The following is a 19,372-nucleotide window of genomic DNA, read 5'->3' as shown; positions in this document are numbered from 1 at the left end:
GACTTATAATCTTTCACGCATACTTTTATATTATTAGTCAATTATTCTAAATGCTTGATAAATGCAATCAGTGATAAATACCACAGATTAAATAGATCGATCAGAAGATGAATAAAATGTATTTGTTCAGATTTGAATCAATCGGAAGGATTTAACTTTGAAACATCTATATCAGAGGTTAAAACTTGTGAATTCCAAAATCAAGCATTAATCCGTATCTTGTGCAGTCCAACGGATTAAACTAAATCCTCTTGAATATCCCACAGTAATCGCCAAGAGTAAGGGATAAAGCATGTTTATCTCTCAAATTCAAAAGTTGTCGCAGTAAATAACGAGATCAAACAAATTTTTTCCTTGTACAAACTCTCTGCTTAATGTATGTTAAATACTTACATATTTATATTACAGGTTAGTTTCCGACTGTTTTTACGTTTAATATTTTCGCGTTTTTTTTCATGTCACTGTCCGATAAAATGACCAATCACCATCTTGCCATCTTGAAAATGTTTGATGCTTCTTTAGAGTAAAGACGACTTCCGCAAACCGTGTTTGTTTAAAGAATGAAAATATGATGCATGTTGGTGAGAATAAACTCCGTAAATGCATTGATAGGACCTAAAAATTTACAAATTAAACATCAGTGCAAAAAAAAAGTTAAAAATATATTTATAAAAATTGTTTTACCTATATGAGACAAGGACATGGACTTGTCGTTAGACCAACAGAGGTTTGGACCGAATACGACCGCTAGGTTTGCTGCGGTCATTTTGTTCATATCACAACGGTCAACCACCTGGATAAAAGCGAGGTTAAAGGGCAAACAATTAATTTTTAGTTCTCATGAAATATTTCATAAAATTTTAAAATTTTAAAGTTCTAACCAAGGATAAGAACTCCACAAGGAACTTGAGAACTACGTAGTTCTGATCAGGAAGTTTCTTGATTACAAGATCTCGGCAGTAACTCATCCTTAGCTCCTTGGCTAGATCTAGACAATAATTAATTAATTAGTTTCTTGATTACAAGATCCCGGCAGTAACTCATCCTTAGCTCCTTGGCTAGATCTAGACAATAATTAATTAATTAGTTTCTTGATTACAAGATCCCGGCAGTAACTCATCCTTAGCTCCTTCGCTAGATCTAGACAATAATTAATTAATTAGTTTCTAAAAGTAAGGGACTGTTCAGTATTAATCCCTAAAGAGGAAAAAATCTTGGAAATAGTTTTTATTGAATACAGAAAATAGATATTGTAGCTCAGTTTCTTTTGAACTTTAAAGGGACTATAAAGTGTAGAGTGAGACGTAATTTAAAGTGACACAGCCTCTAGTTATTGAGTGACATGTCCGATCCGCAACGGTACCCTTTAAACCTTTGTCTGACGAGAGTTATCCTGTTTAAAAACTGCGGTTCTTTATAAAAAATTTGGTAAAAGAAAAGGTAAAAATTAAGAAAGTTTATATCTTGTCCAGGCCGAAACATGACGATATCTTCCTCATTGTTAATCCGATAAAGGGCTAAAGGGTAGCGTTGTGAATCGATCATGTAAGGTTTCAATCAGAGCTAATTTGAAATTACGTGACCAGGCCGTTTCTTCATAAAAGTAATAGTATTGTACTTTAGTAAAATAGTGGAATAAAGGTTTAGAATTGATTTCTATGCTCATGGGTGTAACATTTTCTTTCATAAGATGATTTTTTTAAAAAGAAAATTAAAGAAAATCTAATAAATGATAGTTGATAAAATCTACATAAGTTTGTTACAGTGGTAGGTGATTATATCAACACAACGTAGACGACTTTAGATTTCAATTTATATCAAGATGTATAACAGCATGGATACACATAAACATAGAAGTCAAGTGAAGCTGTCAACTAAAAAAGCTTCTTTTTGATTACTTGTAGACTTGTCATTCAAAAGCAGCATAATAACAATCAAAACAATAAAAAAGTCGTCTTCATTGTATTGATTTAATTGCCTACCACTATATTATAACCTCAGATTAAATTCTATTTTTTTGTAGCTCTACCATTTTAGTTAAAAAGTTTAAAATGCTCGACATGCTTTTAAATCACTTTTTCATTATGTCTGAAAAATCTTTGCAACAGGTTAATTCACAAATCCTGAATAAAATCTTAAGAGATTGTATTTACCGTTGAAATGTAGAACACTCTCAAATAGTTGGTATGTAAGGATAGGATGGGACAGTTCTCTGTTTACAAACAACATACGTCATATTTAACATCTTATATAAATCAAGTTGTAATCTCTGTTTGTATGGGTGGGTGTTTGTTTGTCCGATCATAACTCAGGAACCCCTGGACTGATTTGCCTCACATTTTGATTGGAATACTCGGGAGACCACGGGAATGTTCTTAGCTTAATTTTAAGATTCTAAGTTGAGTGTGTCGACTTTCATAGCAAAAATTTAGTTTCCCGGTAAAATAGTTCAAGTGCGGGTAAACGGTGGAAGTAACTATGAGAAACCTGGTCAGCGCTGGGTTCCCAAGCTAGTAATGAATAAAATCCGCAAAAAATTTAAATAAAAAAAATTTAGTTTAAAGAACATACTTGGCTTAAAAAAATGGAAAATTTTTGAGGGACAAAAATGATGAAAATGACTGGAAAAATTTTTTGTTCCTAATTTACATAAATTGATCTTAGTTTAGGTATGTTTTCAGTTCCTAAGGAATGTTTTTAGTAGGACTGCAGCAATGTGAACATCCTGTAGAAAAAGAAGGATTTAATTTCTGATAAACTATTAGAAAAATAATAAATAGAAAAGAATAGAAATAAAAAGGATTTTATAAATTGAATATTTAAACAAATTTGTTAACCATTAATTTAAGACCTCTAAAAAATGTCGTCTTCAACGTGTATCTCCTCTCGGAGACAGCCAAACCAAATTTTCAGCCCGCAATTCCCTTTGTACTCCTCCGACGGAGATTATGGTTGGCAGGATTATGATTTATGACAAGAATCATGAACGGATGAGTGTTTTATCGAATAACAAGATGAATGAAAGGTTGAATTATGACAAGGAAAATGGACGGATGAAAGTAAATATCGAATAACAAGATGAATTATGACAAGAAGAAATGAATTATATGTCGAATGACAAGAAGACTGGAGGGAAAAAATTAGATATACAGTTAGGTGAATGAAAGAATGAATAAAAGAATGAATTGAAGGAAGATTGACAAAAAGAAAAATATTCTACCTGAGTTTCGAACTCTACATTATCCCCCTTGTCTATTTTAGCTTGAAGTTCTTTAACAAGGACTGCACTAGCGCTTCTCCTGAACATCAATATCATCTTAGTTAATAAAAATCATTATATATAATTTAACAATTCAAAAAGGTATAAGTCTAATACATACACCCTGTCCAAGAAACCCCGTTCTTTTAGTAAGAGCTCTTCTCTAATCAAAGTTTGTTTTTTGTTTGACCGATGGAACCCTATTAAAGGTTTGTAACATTAAAATTCAGGAAGTTATGGCAGTTTAAAGTTCGCCATTTCAGCTTGATGGAAAATTGCTATCGAGATAATATAGAAAGCAAAAGAAAAACCTATCTTTTCATTCACACCTATATTTTTAATATTTTAATTAGTTAAAATTAAAATTTGATATATATATATATATATATAGTTATATTGGTATAAATAAATTTAACTAATCCTTTTTGTTATTTTATCATATTTTAGCACCTACTCAAGATTTAATTAATCTTATTCCCTAGGTTTTGGATATTAGATTTTATGAAAAGAGATTTCCACTTTATAGACATAATATGTTCGAAAAATGAAGTTGACAAATTAACGAACTTAACCAAACCAAAATGGCAAACTTTAAACTGCCATAACCACCTTTATGCTAGTGCTACACACCTCTAATTGGTGTCAACTGATCGGAATTAGATTTAAAAAAATGTACAAATCTAACTATGATGAGAGCTTTAGTTACTAAAACACACTGTATTTTTAAAGATTGTTAAAGATAAAAACCTGAAAATTCCCTCTGTCTCCAAGCAGTCTGGATGGGAGAGGAAATCAATACATTTTGTCATAACCGGGGGAATAGCGGCCTAAACAAAACAAACATAACCGGGGGAATAGCGGCCTAAACAAAAACAAAAATAAGAAAAAATAATTTTTATTTTAGGGTTATTACATCAAATGTATAAAGACAATTGATTTGCAAAACATTGAAATTTTTACTGTCAATTAAGAGTATTAGAAGATGTTAGTGAGGGATTAAAAAAAATACATATTCACTGGTTTTACGAGCTTCTCTATCTACCTGATGATGTTCAGCAATCCACTCTATGGTCACCCCAAATTGCTGGGTTGGCTGCCAGCTACCCAAGGTTCTTGTTCCAGTGATTCCAACGCCTCTCGTCAACTTCCGGTCATGACTAAAGCAACGCAGTTAAATTTCAGTAAAAATATCAATTTTTGATAATTCTAATTTTTTTAGGCGGAAATAAAAGTTATCTGTTGATATTTTAACAAAAGCTTTTAAAAAACCTTAAAAAAATATCTTAAGAAAATAAAAATAAAAAATAAAAAAGATAACTTTCTTTATACTTACTCAATAACTTCTTTTGGGATAGGTAGCTTCTCCAGATCCATGTGTTGAGCTAATTCTCGTAGTTGGTTTACATATTGTACTTTCCGTCCAAACTTAGCACTAAACACAAGGTAACAGTTCCTGTAGTTGGTTTACATATTGTACTTTCCGTCCAAACTTAGCACTAAACACAAGGTAACAGTTCCTGTAGTTGGTTTACATATTGTACTTTCCGTCCAAACTTAGCACTAAACACAAGGTAACAGTTCCTGTAGTTGGTTTACATATTGTACTTTCCGTCCAAACTTAGCACTAAACACAAGGTAACAGTTCCTGTAGTTGGTTTACATATTGTACTTTCCGTCCAAACTTAGCACTAAACACAGGGTAACAGTTTCTGTAGTTGGTTTACATATTGTACTGTCAGTCAAAAAAGCAATAAAGTAAACAAAGGGTTTATTAGATTCCTAATTTTGTGTATGTTTTGTATTTATTTACTATCCAATTATAAACTAATAAATGAAAATCTCGTAAACTTTTTGGAGTAAACAACCAGATAATGATCAAAACTGTAAACTACCTGATAGTTATAGGTCTAAAGAAGTTGTAAACTACCTTATAATAGGTCTAAAAAAGTTGTAAACTACCTAATAATAGGTCTAAAGAAGTTATTAAACTACCTGATAAAAGGCCTAAAGAAGTTATAAACTACCTGATAATAGATCTAAGAAGTTGTAAACTACCTGATAAAAGACCTAAAGAAGTTATAAAATACCTGATAATAGGTCTAAGGAAGTTGTAAACTACCTGATAAAAGGCCTAAAGAAGTTGTAAGTTGTAAACTGCCTAATAATAGGTCTAAAGAAGTTGTAAACTACCTGATAATAGGTCTAAAGAAGTTGTAAACTACCTGATAATAGGTCTAAAGAAGTTGTAAACTACTCTGATAAAGTTGGTTGGATGAACTATGAAGAAAGATTTTAAGTTCTTCTTGTATCTTCGGTCCAATACCTATGAGTTTAAAAATACACGTTACAAAATTACAGCATAAAAAGTTTATTTTGAAGTACTATTGCATATGTAAAAAGTAGCCCTTAATTTTTAGAGTGACGTTACGGTATCGATCTTTGTTGCATTTTTCTCAGTCGAATATTTATAGGGTATCGTTGTGAATCGGTAATGCCCTGCTTGAAATTAGGTGTCACTTGAAATTGCGTCACCAGTCCCTTTAGGGCAAATCATAATAATACAATGTATGTATTGTTCCAAAACTAAAAATTTCGTCGAATTACCTTGTAAAGGCCCCATAGCCATGATAAAGGTGGTTTATTATCTGAAGCAAGTCCATGATGAAAGTAGACCAGACTGTAATCCATATCCACATACTGGTCCAGTGTAAACACTACATACCTTCAATAATTTTCATTACTAGCTGAAATGCCCGGCTTTGCCATTGGCATTAAAAACACTTCCCATTACACCCAGATTTTTTTTACCCAAAAACAGGGTCAAAAATAAAAAAATATGCCAAAAAGAAACATTTTAATGCCTTAAAAGCCACAAATGATATCTGAACGCTAAAAGTCTGTCAAAATGAACAAAATATGCCACTAACAGTATATAAATGCATAAAATATGCCACAAATTACATCACAGCTCAGAAAATATGCCACAATAAGTATTTTAATGTATAAATCTGCCACTAAAATTATCAATATGCTTAAAATCTGCCACAAAATAGTGCTAATGTATAACAAATGCCATAAGCTATACCCAGGCATATATATTCTGCCATAAAAAGTAATTTAAGGAAAAATAATGCCACAAATTATGTCTTCTCATACAAAATGTGCCACACATGCCTTCAAAACACAGAAAATGTGCCACAAACAGTATTTAAATGCATGAAATCTGACAGAAAAGGTAATTAAAAGTATAAAATATGCCACAGATTATGTCTTGCTACATACAATCTGCCACACATGCCAAAGCTCAGAAAATTTGCCACAATCAGTATCGGAATAAATGAAATCTGCCACAACAATTTTAACAAGCTGAAAATCTGCCACAAATTAATGCCAACACATAATATATGTCACAAGTTATACCAAGACACATAAATCTTCCACATATGGAAACAGAAATTAAAAGAATAAAATATACCAAACAAAAAGTATTTTTTTACATCAAAAAGAGGGTCAACAAAAAAAAAGTATAAAAAATAGCCCCAAATGATAGCTTAACACTTCAAATTTGCCAAAAATACATAAGATATGTTACCAACAGTAAATAAAAGCATAAAATATACCACACTAAACTTGTACTAATAATCAAAAAACTGGCACAAAATATTTCTTTGCAAATGAAATCTGCCAATCATGCCATAAAAGCGCAGAAGATATGCAACAAACAGTTTCAAGATGCAAAAAATCATCTGTAACAAAATCTATTAATCCAAAATATGAAGCAAATGGGTCAAAGGGTTCCTGAGTTATGATTGGACAAACAAACAAACAAACAGACAAATAGATCATCAATTAACCTGAGAAAGCGTTGGTTATCAAAACTCTTATTCCCTGGCAGCTTGCAGGCAGACGCAGTTATTATCTTTCTCCCACTCCTGAACACAAAATTGTTACTTGTGGTGGGGGGGGGGGGGGGTTATAAAAGTTTACTGATTTCAAAAAACTACATAAGTACTTCAGAAAAAAATTAACCCCCAGATTTTTGCCAAGGTTCGCATTTCGACGCATTCGTAAATAGTTGATATTTCGTAATATTTTGTATTTTTCATGATCTGAGAGTTACTTTTGAAAACATTTATTCCTGTTTAGAGGATTTTTGATAATGAAGACGACATTTTCATATTTTCCAGGAATGTTCGAAAATTCAGCGCCAGCGAAAATTATTTAAAAAATCCAAAAACAAAAATATTATGAAATATTAACTATGTACGAATGCGTCGAAAAATAATCGATGACTACTGTTTGTAATATCTGAATGATTTGTTTGGAATTAAATTGATTTGTTTACGATCAGAGTTGAATGTTGCATCTTTCCGATTTTTTATGGATGATGCGTTCTTCGGTGTGAGTCGTTCTTAACAATTTACTCCTTATTGACGCAACAGCTAGAAGTAAGATTAGTAGCGATCAAAAACGCTTTTTTATCACATTAAGCCAATACCCTCTTTAATTTTTCGCGAACACTACCTTTAATGAAAGAAAAATTGTAAACTTCCCCTGTTCAAAGTAAGGTTTTCTGAGAAGAGAGAGGGGTCGACGATAAACTCTGATAAAAAAAATAATTTTAAACCTGTCATCTCCTAGAACTTCAATAATCCCTAGTTCAGCTATATCTGTAAAATCTTCTCCAACTGGTAGATCTTCATCACCAGAGCAACCTAGTTAAATACAATATAATCAAATCAGACTTTTAAGAAGTTCAAACTCCCATCTCTAAATATTGATGTGATAATACTAAATCACGATTAAAAATGTGGCCATATGACTTGAAACAGATATTATAATAATTTTCTATACAATTTTGAAATTCACCCATCCCCCCTCTTTTCAGCCCCCAAAAAAGATTGGATTTTTATAAGAAATACAAAAAAGCTTAATGTTGACGTCCCAATTTCCAGATTATCATATTCATTAGAAAACTATAGAAAATGTCTGCCAAATTATATATGATGGTCAAATAGATAATAAATTTTAAAACATCGTTGTCAGTACACAAGTCACAAGATTATATTAATAAATTTGATTTTAAAGCTTTTACAATGAAAAAATTGATCAAGAAATTTGCTTGTTTGATAGGATGAATAATTGAAAGTATAGGTCCACCTTTTTTCCCAAAACTATTAGAAAATCGTTTTTTCGTTTTTCGTTTTGAACAATCGTTTTGGTTTATATCGTTGATCAGAGAATAAATTCGCATAAATCGTAATAAAAGCAAAATTATCGAGAACACAATTTAGCACTTTCATTCATAACTCAAATTTTTGTGAAACACTTATTAATGTCAAAACGATGACCAATTGACCATGAGTCATGACTAGTATGAACCCTGCTTTGGGACCTATAAATATCAGGGATTCTCGTTCTTCATTTGGGACGTGCTGATACGTGGGACTTGAAGAGAGGGTTTTCAGTCCCACAGAGTTATATGGAGTTATATTATAGGGACACTTCAAGATTTGATTTAATACTTTAATGAAGGATGAAAGGATAAATGTATGAATAAATAATAACCTGGGAATAGTTTAGAATCTATCCTAGGTGTTTCTGGGGACCCAAGTTCTCCGGCCAGCTCTACCTCTCTAAAAAATGATAGGGAAAGGGTCAAAATGGCGGAGAGGTTTTTGGATTTTTACGATTCTTATCTCTGCTAAGAATCTGGTTATAAGAAATATAAAATGGTAGATAGATCTCAAAGGGAACCCGACATATTATTAAAAACAAGAACTACAAGGGAACCCGACATATTATTAATAACAAGATCTACAAGGGAACTCGACATGAACGCCTCAGACCGCCCTCAGGGAGCATATCAACATGCGGCCTGGAAGCCATCCAGGATAATGCATAGAATTTAGCGCCAGTGAATGCATGACTATTGACTTAATCAAATTAATTTGCAACCGACGTCGTATATTTCAATATAATGAAGACGACCTTCGATTTCAAAGTGTATTTCTACCATGTATTGTAAAATTTAAATTAGAGAAAACATTTATAAAAATTAAAACTTGAATAAAAAAGTAGTCTTCATTGCATTGGTATAAACGCCGACCACTGTTTAATCAATATATTAACTATTTTTAAAAAAAAATAGTTCAGTTTAACAAAACTTTCTTTCCTCCAAGAATAAGGTTATTTTTTGCACCGGATTTTCATCTTTATCAATTTACAGACTTCGACGAAAAAACCTGTTTAAGTGGGAAATATGTCTGCATGCAGTGAAAACCAGCATATTGTGGAATAGGACATAATAGCCATTAATAAGTGTATTTGATGTTGTAGAAAGCACATAATTCTACTTACAACTTATTAAATCACTTATTCAGTGAAATGGGACCCTTAAATTTGCACAATTGCTGTGTCTCATTTTGATTGGAATTTTTAAAGTCATAACTTGAATAGTTTTCCTATTCCAGATTTTTCTGGTCCTCACCGTATGAATAATCAGTTATTATGAACTAACTGAATCATAAAATGTTTATTAATGTAAAAAAAATACCTAGCTAAGGCTTCCTCAAAATCTTCTTCAATTGTTCCATCTGATATTGGAGACTCTAGATACTCACGTTCCTCACCTCCTTCCACCCCCTCCTCTTCTAGGAAATCTAGAAATATATTAATTAATTTATCTCTTTCCATACCCTCCTCTTCTAGGAAATCTAGAAATATATTCATCACAATTCATCTCCCTCCACCCCTTCACTTCTAGGAAATCTAGAAATATATTCATTACAATTCATCTCCTTCCACTCCCTCCTCTTCTAGAAAATCTAAGAATATATTCATTAATTCATCTCCTTCCACTCCATCCTCTTTTAGGAAATCTAAAAATATATTCATCACAATTCATCTCCCTCCACCCCTTCTCTTCTAGGAAATTAAGAAACATGTTTAATAATTCATCACCTTCGACCAACAAGGTTATAGTGTCTAGAGTGCTTATTTACGCTATAATGTATAGATCAGGAACTACACCGAAGCGTACTGCATATTTAATTATTATCCTATTAGGCAATGATCTCATTCTGTCATTTATTAATAAACAGTTGAAGTGTACAGTCCTGCTATTTAGGCGGGCAGGTAGACATCTATTAACCCACCTGTCTTCCACCCTCTTTTTTCTGTCACTGTTTGTACAAATAAGAAAGATTTGATAGCAAAAAATTAGAAACCAGAACACTCTTTTGACAATCATCAATATCTAGTAATTACTATCGATGAAACTTCTCCGAATTTACTTAACAAATACCTATCGAATTTTTCATTCTGGAGTAAATATTTCAAACTGAATAAATACTTGAAAATTCTGCGATAACAGATGTGTATGAGTAATTTAAAATTTAAAATTTACAAATATAAAATCTAATATTTGTAAGAGACTGTAAAATAATGTTTAAAGTTTATTACAACTGACTGTTGACAAAATTGTTTGGGGCCAAAAAATATAATAATTATTTTAAGAAAAATCACTAATTTTCCCTTTTTTTCTTATATATATATATATATATATATATAAATATGTGTGTGAAATTAACACAATGCTGCAACAAAATGAATTGACTGCACTGGTTGAATTTGAATTCAGAATATATCAGATTACTGAGTACATGATAATGTGCACGGTAAATAATAGGCACGAGAGAGAAACTGATATTTTTTAGTTCTTAAATGATATTTTCCCCCAAAAAAGTATTAAATGATATGCTTTTGATTGTGATTTGCTACATCCAAAAAAGCTTTAAACAGATAGACATGATGTTGGATAACTTTAGAACCCTAACAAAACCAATAAAACAAAACAAATAAATTTATTTTAAGTTTGGGTTAAGTAGTTAAAAGTATTCTTTGATATAATTTAACTGAAACATAAAACATTGTAATTAAAAGTAAAGAAAATGTAAATAAAGAAGTGAAAGTACTAGATGTTTTGTATTATTATTTAATGTTTGTATGTAGTTGTATTATGTGGTTGCATGTTGTTAAATGATAAGGACTCATCCTACTATGAAATCTTTGCATATAGTTTGAACACTTATGCAAAATTTTAAGGTGAAAGGGGGTGGGAGTAGGGAAGTGGGAGTGGGAACTATCAAATATGATTAAAATTATAAAATGGTGTTGTCAGGGGGGGAATGGTTAGATAATTGTTAACGATGTAAGGATAAAGCTCCTTGTTTTGTAAAAAAGGTAAAAGGGACAGAAGGAGGGAGGGGGGTGTCCGGGAATTTTATAAATAAATAAGGAATAACTATCAAAATAAGGAATAACTATCAAATATGATTAAAATTATGAAATGGTGATGGCATGGTGGGTGGGGTGGGGGTGTCGTTGGTAAGATAACGGATATCGATGATTTTCTAGTTTTAGCATAATGTTCTACACAAGGTCGACGCATTTATTACGCAACTCACTACGCAAAGTACGCAAACAACGAGGCGTAAACATTAAATTCTCACTTTTACCACCGTAATGAAGCACTAACGCATTTCATTACAAACAAAGAATACGCAATTAAAATTAAAATTTTAACGCCAAATAAGTAAACCAACGTAAACAAAGACTTTTGTTTAGATTAAGAAAATGATGTGTTGTATATAATTATAAATCTGTTTTTTGGCCAATCTGGAGTCCATTAGTTTACATCTGGATTCCATTAGTTTACATCTGGATTCCATCAGTTTACATCTGGAGTCCATTAGTTTACATCTGATTCCATCAGCTTACATCTGGAGTCCATTAGTTTACATCTGGAGTCCATTAGTTTACATCTGGATTCCATTAGTTTATATCTGGATTCCATTAGTTTATATCTGGAGTCCATTAGTTTACATCTGGATTCCATTAGTTTACATCTGAAGTCCATTAGTTTACATCTGGATTCCATTAGTTTACATCTGATTCCATTAGTTTACATCTGTTTCCATTGGTTTACATATGGATTCCATCAGTTTACTTATGGATTCCATTAGTTTACATCTGGAAAGCATTAGTTTTCATTTGGGATCCGGATTCTGTTCTAATAGGATTTTTTAATATTTGAAAACTATCAATATCCGGAATTTGTGTAATACATGTTGGTTTTTGATGTAAAGCAAAATATTTTTTATGTATTTGGATCTGGTTTCTAACGAGCAGTATATTTGTTTATATTCAGTATCCTGACTTCTATGGAATGATAGTTAATTGTTTGTCTGTTTTTTTGGTGTAGCAGTTTATTTGTTTTTATTCAAATCTGGTTTCTAGTACAGCAGTATAATTGTTTATATTCAGTATTATGTTTCTAGTGTAGCAGTATATTTGTTTAGATTTAGTATCATGTTTCTAGTGTAGCAGTATATTTGTTCTTATTCTTATCTAGTTTCTAGTGTAGCAGTATATTTCTAATTATTCGTATCTAGTTTCTAGTGTAGCAGTATATTTATTATTATTCGTATCTAGTTTCTAGTGTAGCAGTATATTTGTTATTATTCGTATCTAGTTTCTAGTGTAGCAGTATATTTGTTTATATTCGTATCTAGTTTCTAGTGTAGCAGTATATTTGTTTATATTCAGTATCATGTTTCTGATGTAACAGTATATTTGTTATTATTCGTATCTAGTTTTCAGTGTAGCAGTATATTTGTTTATATTCAGTATCATGTTTCTAGTGTAGCAGTATATTTGTTATTATTCGTATCATGTTTCTAGTGTAGCAGTATATTTGTTTATATTCGTATCTAGTTTCTAGTGTAGCAGTATATTTGTTTATATTCGTATCTTGTTTCTAGTGTAGCAGTATATATGTTTATATTAAGTAACATATTTTTGGTGTGGCAGTATATTTCTTTACCTTCAGTATCCGGTTTCTAGCGAATCAGTATATTTGATTATATACAGTATCCGGTTTCTGGTGTAACAGCATATTTGTTTTTATTAATATTAAGTTTCTAGTGTAGCAGTATTTTTGTTTACCTTTAGTATCCGGTTTCTGATGTAACAGTATATTTGTTTAATTTCAGTATCTGGTTTCTGATATAGCAGTATATTTGTTTACTTTCAGTATCCGCTTTCTGATATAGCAGTGCATTTGTTTAATTTTAGTATCCGGTTTCTATAGTGTAGTAGTATATTTGTTTACTTTCAGTATCCGCTTTCTGATATAGCAGTTTATTTGTTTAATTTCAGTATCCGGTTTCTGATATAGCAGTATATTTGTTTACTTTCAGTATCCGCTTTCTGATATAACAGTGTATTTGTTTACTTTCATTTTCCGGTTTCTAAAGTGTAGTAGTATATTTGTTTACTTTCAGTATCCGCTTTCTGATGTTGAAGCTTTATATTTGTTTACCTTCAGTATCCGGTTTCTGGTCAAGTAGTTCTGAATCATCGAACTCTAATCCGGGTTCGTAGTCGTGGTAGTCTGATAAACTTGGATACGGGTCCTCAGTCTCATAGGTTCCTGACAACAGAAATATATATCTAATAGTCAACGATGAGGAATTCAATTCTGGATTATAAACAAATGAATAAATTTATTTAATAATAATAAAAAAGCTTATTGGTTTCGGAGTATAACTTTGGATTAAATGATTTTTATGATGTTTATAAAAAACATGTTATTGTTAATGGGATAAAAGAATTGAGTTTTTGACACAAACTCTGATTTTCTAATTCATATATCTTTGCAACTCTATGTGGCAGATCTTAGATATTTTAAACCATGAATTCTGTTAGATAAAACAGTCCAAGTTTGAAATATCAAAGGTTCAACCACTAGGTTGTATAGATAAAGAGATTCCAAAAATTTGAGTTTGTTGTAAAAAATCAATTCCTTTACTTGAACGTACATTGTACAGTTCTAGAGTATTTATAGTATTCCACGTTCAGGAATGCATGTGATTAGTATTATCTTTTTGAAATATATGTTTTAAAATAAATGTCAATAAAAACCGAAAACTAAACAGATTGACTACAAACAAACGACGAAAAGAATAATAACAACTTGACAAATTACAATATGCAAAATAAACAACTTGACAAGAAAACTAATCAATTAGATGATGACGAAACCAGACGACGACATGAAATCTAAACAAGAAAAATAACCAGTTGACAAGAAAACTCAACATGTTGACAACAAGAAAGCTAAACAAAGATCTTGACAAGAAAACTAAACAAAAACTGAACATCTTAAGACATGAAAGTTAAGCAACTTGATAAAAAGCAAAATTACCAACTTACCGACACGAAAAGTGAAAAACTTGTCGACATGTGAACCAAAAACCTTAACGACCAAAATTTCAATCTTGATGTCATGATAATGAACCAACGTAACGACGTGAAAAATAAAAATTTCAAAACAAACTAAATGATCCTTCAAGTACCTGCATAGAAAACTGCACTGGTCATAACATTTGCAAATATTTGAGTACTCATTCTAACGTTGATATTTTCAAATAACTGGGAGCGTTCTCACATTTTTTTTAAATGCAACCTTTTTATCAATCCGTTTAATAGAATTATAATTATTAACTGTAGTACACTTTTGAAAAAACAGCTATTGTCTAGGATAATGTACTGTATTGAGTATACAATGAATACTGGCTGTAGTGTTCTGTTAATAAATCAATAGATTACTATTTCTATGACTCATGCTGCACCAGACTCAACTACCGTTGAAATCACTTGAACTTCAACATCTAATATTGTCCTTTCTCATTCACCCATGTCTGCGCGATACAAAAATAAATAAAAACTCCAGTGTTTACGCAAACAAGAGACTTGACGCGGATTGATACGATAGTATTTACGCTATGGTTTACTAGGTTATGCTGCCTCGCGTAAACATTAAACTGACGCAGATACACAGAACCACTTCACCGAACACTGAAGTCTATGATTTTTAGGCACTAGTTGAATATCTCAAAAGTGGGGTTAGACTGAATGAACTGTTGGGATATCATAGAATTAGGGACGGGTGGGTGATATTGAAGTGGGTGGGTAGCGGAAGCATATATAGGGTTTAATGATAAGGAGCGGAAATGAAGGTGGTATGGTTTACAGATTATTATCAATATTATTGCTTCATAAATACTGTCTTCTATTCAATTGACACAATTGCGAAATATAATTATTATGGAAATCCACGGAAATTAAAACTAATACTAGATCCTTATAATGCAGCAAAACCTAGAATTAACTGTAATTATTTACAGATTTAAATTAAGATTAACATACTTAAAACAAAACTAAAAATACAAAAGATTGCAAAATTGTGAATGTATTTACAAAAACTAGTATCAAAGACTGACAGGAAACTGACATTTGAATTGTATGGATTGTACAGAAGAGAATTCATAAAGTGAAGTTTACTTCAAATATTGCCTGATGCCACACTAATAATTACAGGGAAGACAGGATGGGTGTCCTCCAGACAATTTGTATTTTGGCATACAATTTTGTATCTTGCATTCTTTTATAAAATAGTTTATCCTTGTACACATATTTGTATTTTAAGTACAGTTTTATATCTTAGTACACAAATCAGTGTACAGTTTTATATGTTGGAATACGGACTTGTATCCTTTTATACAATAGTTTATCTTTGTACACATAATTGTATTTTTAAGTACAGTTTTATATCTTAGTATACAAAGCAGTGTACAATTTTGAATCTTGAATTTTCTTTGGTCCTTTTTCGCGATATAGTATCTCAGAATATAAAGTTTTTTATCTATCTCAGTATACAATTTGGTATCTCATTGCACATTTTGGTATCTCATATCTCATTTTACAACTTTGTATCTTAGAATATAGTTTTGTGGTCCAGTATAAAATTTTGTAACTTATCGTACAATTCTTAATCAGTACATAATTCTGTATCTTAGCATACATCTGGATATAATTCTGTATCCTAGCATATATCTGGATATAATTCTGTATCCTAGCATACAGCTGGATATAATTCTGTATTCTAGCATACATCTGGATATAATTCTGTATCCTAGCATACAGCTGGATATAATTCTGTATCCTCGCATACAGCTGGATATAATTCTGTATCAGTGCATACAGCTGGATATAATTCTGTATCAGTACATACAGCTGGATATAATTCTGTATCCTAGCATACAGCTGGATATAATTCTGTATCCTAGCATACATCTGGATATAATTCTGTATCCTAGCATATAGCTGGATATAATTCTGTATCCTAGCATACAGCTGGATATAATTCTGTATCCTAGCATACAGCTGGATATAATTCTTTATCCTAGCATACAGCTGGATATAATCCTGTATCCTAGCATACATCTGGATATAATTCTGTATCCTAGCATACAGCTGGATATAATTCTGTATCCTAGCATACAGCTGGATATAATTCTTTATCCTGGATATAATTCTGTATCCTAGCATACATCTGGATATAATTCTGTATCACAGAGAACATGTATTCAGTATCCTGATTTCTTTATAGAATATACAGCTCTGTTTCTTAATATATGAATCTGTATTCCGATATACATACAGTTCTTTATTCTTAGAAATGTTTTTCTATCTTTGAATATATTTGTGTATTCCATTTAATCTGATAAAAAGATCTATTTCAAGCAGAAAACTATACATGGGGTACTGAGTTTTATCAGGGAATTATATCATTTCTAAACAACAGACAGCGGACGGATGGACACCTAATACCCATAGACAACAGACAGATGGACAATAACAACAAAGAATGACAGATACAGATACACAGTGACATCAACCGTGACACTAGCTGACCATGTATTTAGGAAAGATTCTGTTTTTAATTGTTAGAGAGTGACATTTAATAAATATTATTTATTATTAGTTCAAGGACTGCTCTGGAAGATAAAAGGAAAGATGAGACTAGAATAGATGAATAGATAGAAATATCATGGTAAAGCTAATAGATACAATTAAATAGTTGATAAAAGATAGTGATGGAGATTTTATTTCTGGATGCCAGATAGATAGATTTATCATTGAAAATAATATAGACAGATAGATAAATAAACATATTATTGTTTCGATTATACAGAGATTTATCATTAAAAAAGATTATATCTAGATGAATAGATAGATAGACATATCATCAAATAGATGATGAAAAGATAGTAGGTCGGCGGAAGGATGGATAGATGTATAGATGCCAAAAAGAGACTAAGATATATAGATATGTATATGGTTAGCTAAATATGTATATGGATTGACAGATATGTTTATGTATGGATAGATATTTATATAGATAGTTAGGTACTTATACATATGGACAAATATGTATTTGGATGGATAGATATGTATATGGATAAATAAATATGTATATGGATTGACAGATATGTATATGTATGGATAGATATGTATATGGATAGTTAGCTACTTATATATATGGACAAATATGTATTTGGATGGATATTGTATATAGATAAATAAATATGTATATGGATGGACAGATATGTATATGGATGGATAGATATGTATATAGATAGTTAGTTACTTTTATATATGGACAAATATGTATTTGGGTGGATAGATATGTATATGGATAGATAAATATATTTATGGACGGACAGATACGTACATGGATGGATAGATATATATATGGATAGATAAATATGTATATGGACGGTTAGAATGGATAGATATATAGATCTAAAGTTTGATTAAGATGAACTGATGTAACATTGCAAGGTCGACTTTTCAAGAAAACCAGAAACAGGAACAAACCGTACAATAACAATCAAGGAGGTTGGAACAGTAGGGGTTAAGTAGGGGGGGGGGGGAATATTTCGTAGGGGAAGTTACACTCTAGGGGTTCATACTCATACAAACCTCCATTGACTCTCAATCCTTCCTATTATTAAAATAAGAAAATTATGCAAACATTAAAACTTTGCAATCCTATCTAATCAATTAGTTGTGTGCATTATACAATTTACATATTAGATCCTGACTTTCTGGACCCTTTCCGACCCTTTCATGAATTATGCTAGCTTGGGAACCTATCGTGGACCAGGGGAGTCATAGTTAGTCCCACAGGTTACACGCCCCTTGTCGTAAATTACAGTTTTAGCTATTTCTCCGATAAAAGTCGGACTACTCAACTTAGCATCTCAAACCCAATTTAAGAACATTCTCGTGGCTCTCCCGAGTTCCCCAATAAAAATGTAAAGCAAATCGGTACAGGGGTCTCCAAGTTATAATCGGACAAACAAACAGACAGGCGAACAGAGATTATATTTTTATATAGATAGATTACTGTTTACTAACCTAGAAAGGCTGAGGGAGGTTTCATCATTGGATTCTGCGACATCCTTGAATACAAGAAGGTTTTACAAAACATATACTTACTACTTAGTCACTAATTACCGGAATCCCATCTGATCATAGGAGAGATGTAAATGATTAATTAATCGCAACCCTTTTTAACACCAATTTTGATAAAGAAGGCGGGGGAGGGGGAGGATATTTTCAATGTTGATTTGATGTTAAAAGTTAAAAAAGACAATCTTTATTTTTAGATTTGTTACTGAATTCACGTAGTTGACAATAAAAAATTTAATTTAATTAGCTAAATGTTTTTAATTTGACCATTGATTTTGAAGACCTACCTTGTTGTAACAAGCGCCACTGGTAGATGACTAAGACACTTCAAATATACCGAAGAACATTTTACATCTGAAAATAAAAAATATTTAAACTTTTTCAGTAATTACTGTACAAAACTGTACTAAACTTGGTCAGGTCACCTTGGTTAGGTTATCGTGTAACATACATAGTTGAGCAGCATAAATCATTAAACTTAACTTCTTCCTTTTTTCAAAAGGAATTGAGTCTTTGTAACAAAATCAAATATTTAAACCCCAATATCTTTAGAACCCGATGTTGTAAACCTTTGATATTTCAAACTCTGATTATTTGATTTAATAGAATTCATAGTTTGAAATATCTAAGGTCTAAAAAAATTTGGTTCCAAAGATATAGTGATTAGAAAATCAGAGTTTGTGAAAAAGACTCAATTCCTTTGTTTAAATATTTGAAGCAGCGTTTCGG

General features: G+C 31.4%; 1 protein-coding gene across 5 annotated transcripts; it reads right to left on the bottom strand.

Moving 5' to 3' along the window:
* Nucleotides 1-103: 103 nt before the first annotated feature.
* On the bottom strand, nt 104-19,178 carry LOC111713160 (rho GTPase-activating protein 8). Of its 5 annotated transcripts, XM_023487972.1 has the most exons (18): nt 18,931-19,178; nt 18,590-18,633; nt 13,644-13,754; nt 9,816-9,921; nt 8,828-8,895; nt 7,887-7,974; nt 7,114-7,191; nt 5,864-5,981; nt 5,482-5,582; nt 4,593-4,691; nt 4,302-4,416; nt 4,007-4,086; nt 3,221-3,299; nt 2,685-2,725; nt 2,154-2,212; nt 882-988; nt 685-793; nt 104-615 (listed from the first exon to the last, which is right to left on the bottom strand). In XM_023487972.1, exons 2-18 carry the CDS (start codon nt 18,630-18,632, stop codon nt 554-556), a joined length of 1,464 nt encoding a protein of 487 aa, XP_023343740.1. In that variant the 5' UTR covers nt 18,633; nt 18,931-19,178; the 3' UTR covers nt 104-553. The 5 variants fall into 5 exon arrangements, with proteins under 5 accessions (XP_023343740.1, XP_023343739.1, XP_023343741.1 ...); XM_023487971.1 differs by lacking the exons at nt 18,590-18,633; nt 18,931-19,178 and adding an exon at nt 14,680-15,125; XM_023487973.1 differs by lacking the exons at nt 13,644-13,754; nt 18,590-18,633; nt 18,931-19,178 and adding an exon at nt 10,566-10,596.
* Nucleotides 19,179-19,372: the final 194 nt, after the last annotated feature.

This window comes from Eurytemora carolleeae, unplaced genomic scaffold, assembly GCF_000591075.1.
Source record: "Eurytemora carolleeae unplaced genomic scaffold, Eaff_2.0 scaffold1261, whole genome shotgun sequence".
Taxonomy (NCBI): Eukaryota; Metazoa; Arthropoda; class Copepoda; order Calanoida; family Temoridae; genus Eurytemora; species Eurytemora carolleeae.
The sequence above is the reverse complement of the archived record's forward strand: the minus strand, read 5'-3'. Positions and strand labels throughout refer to the sequence as shown.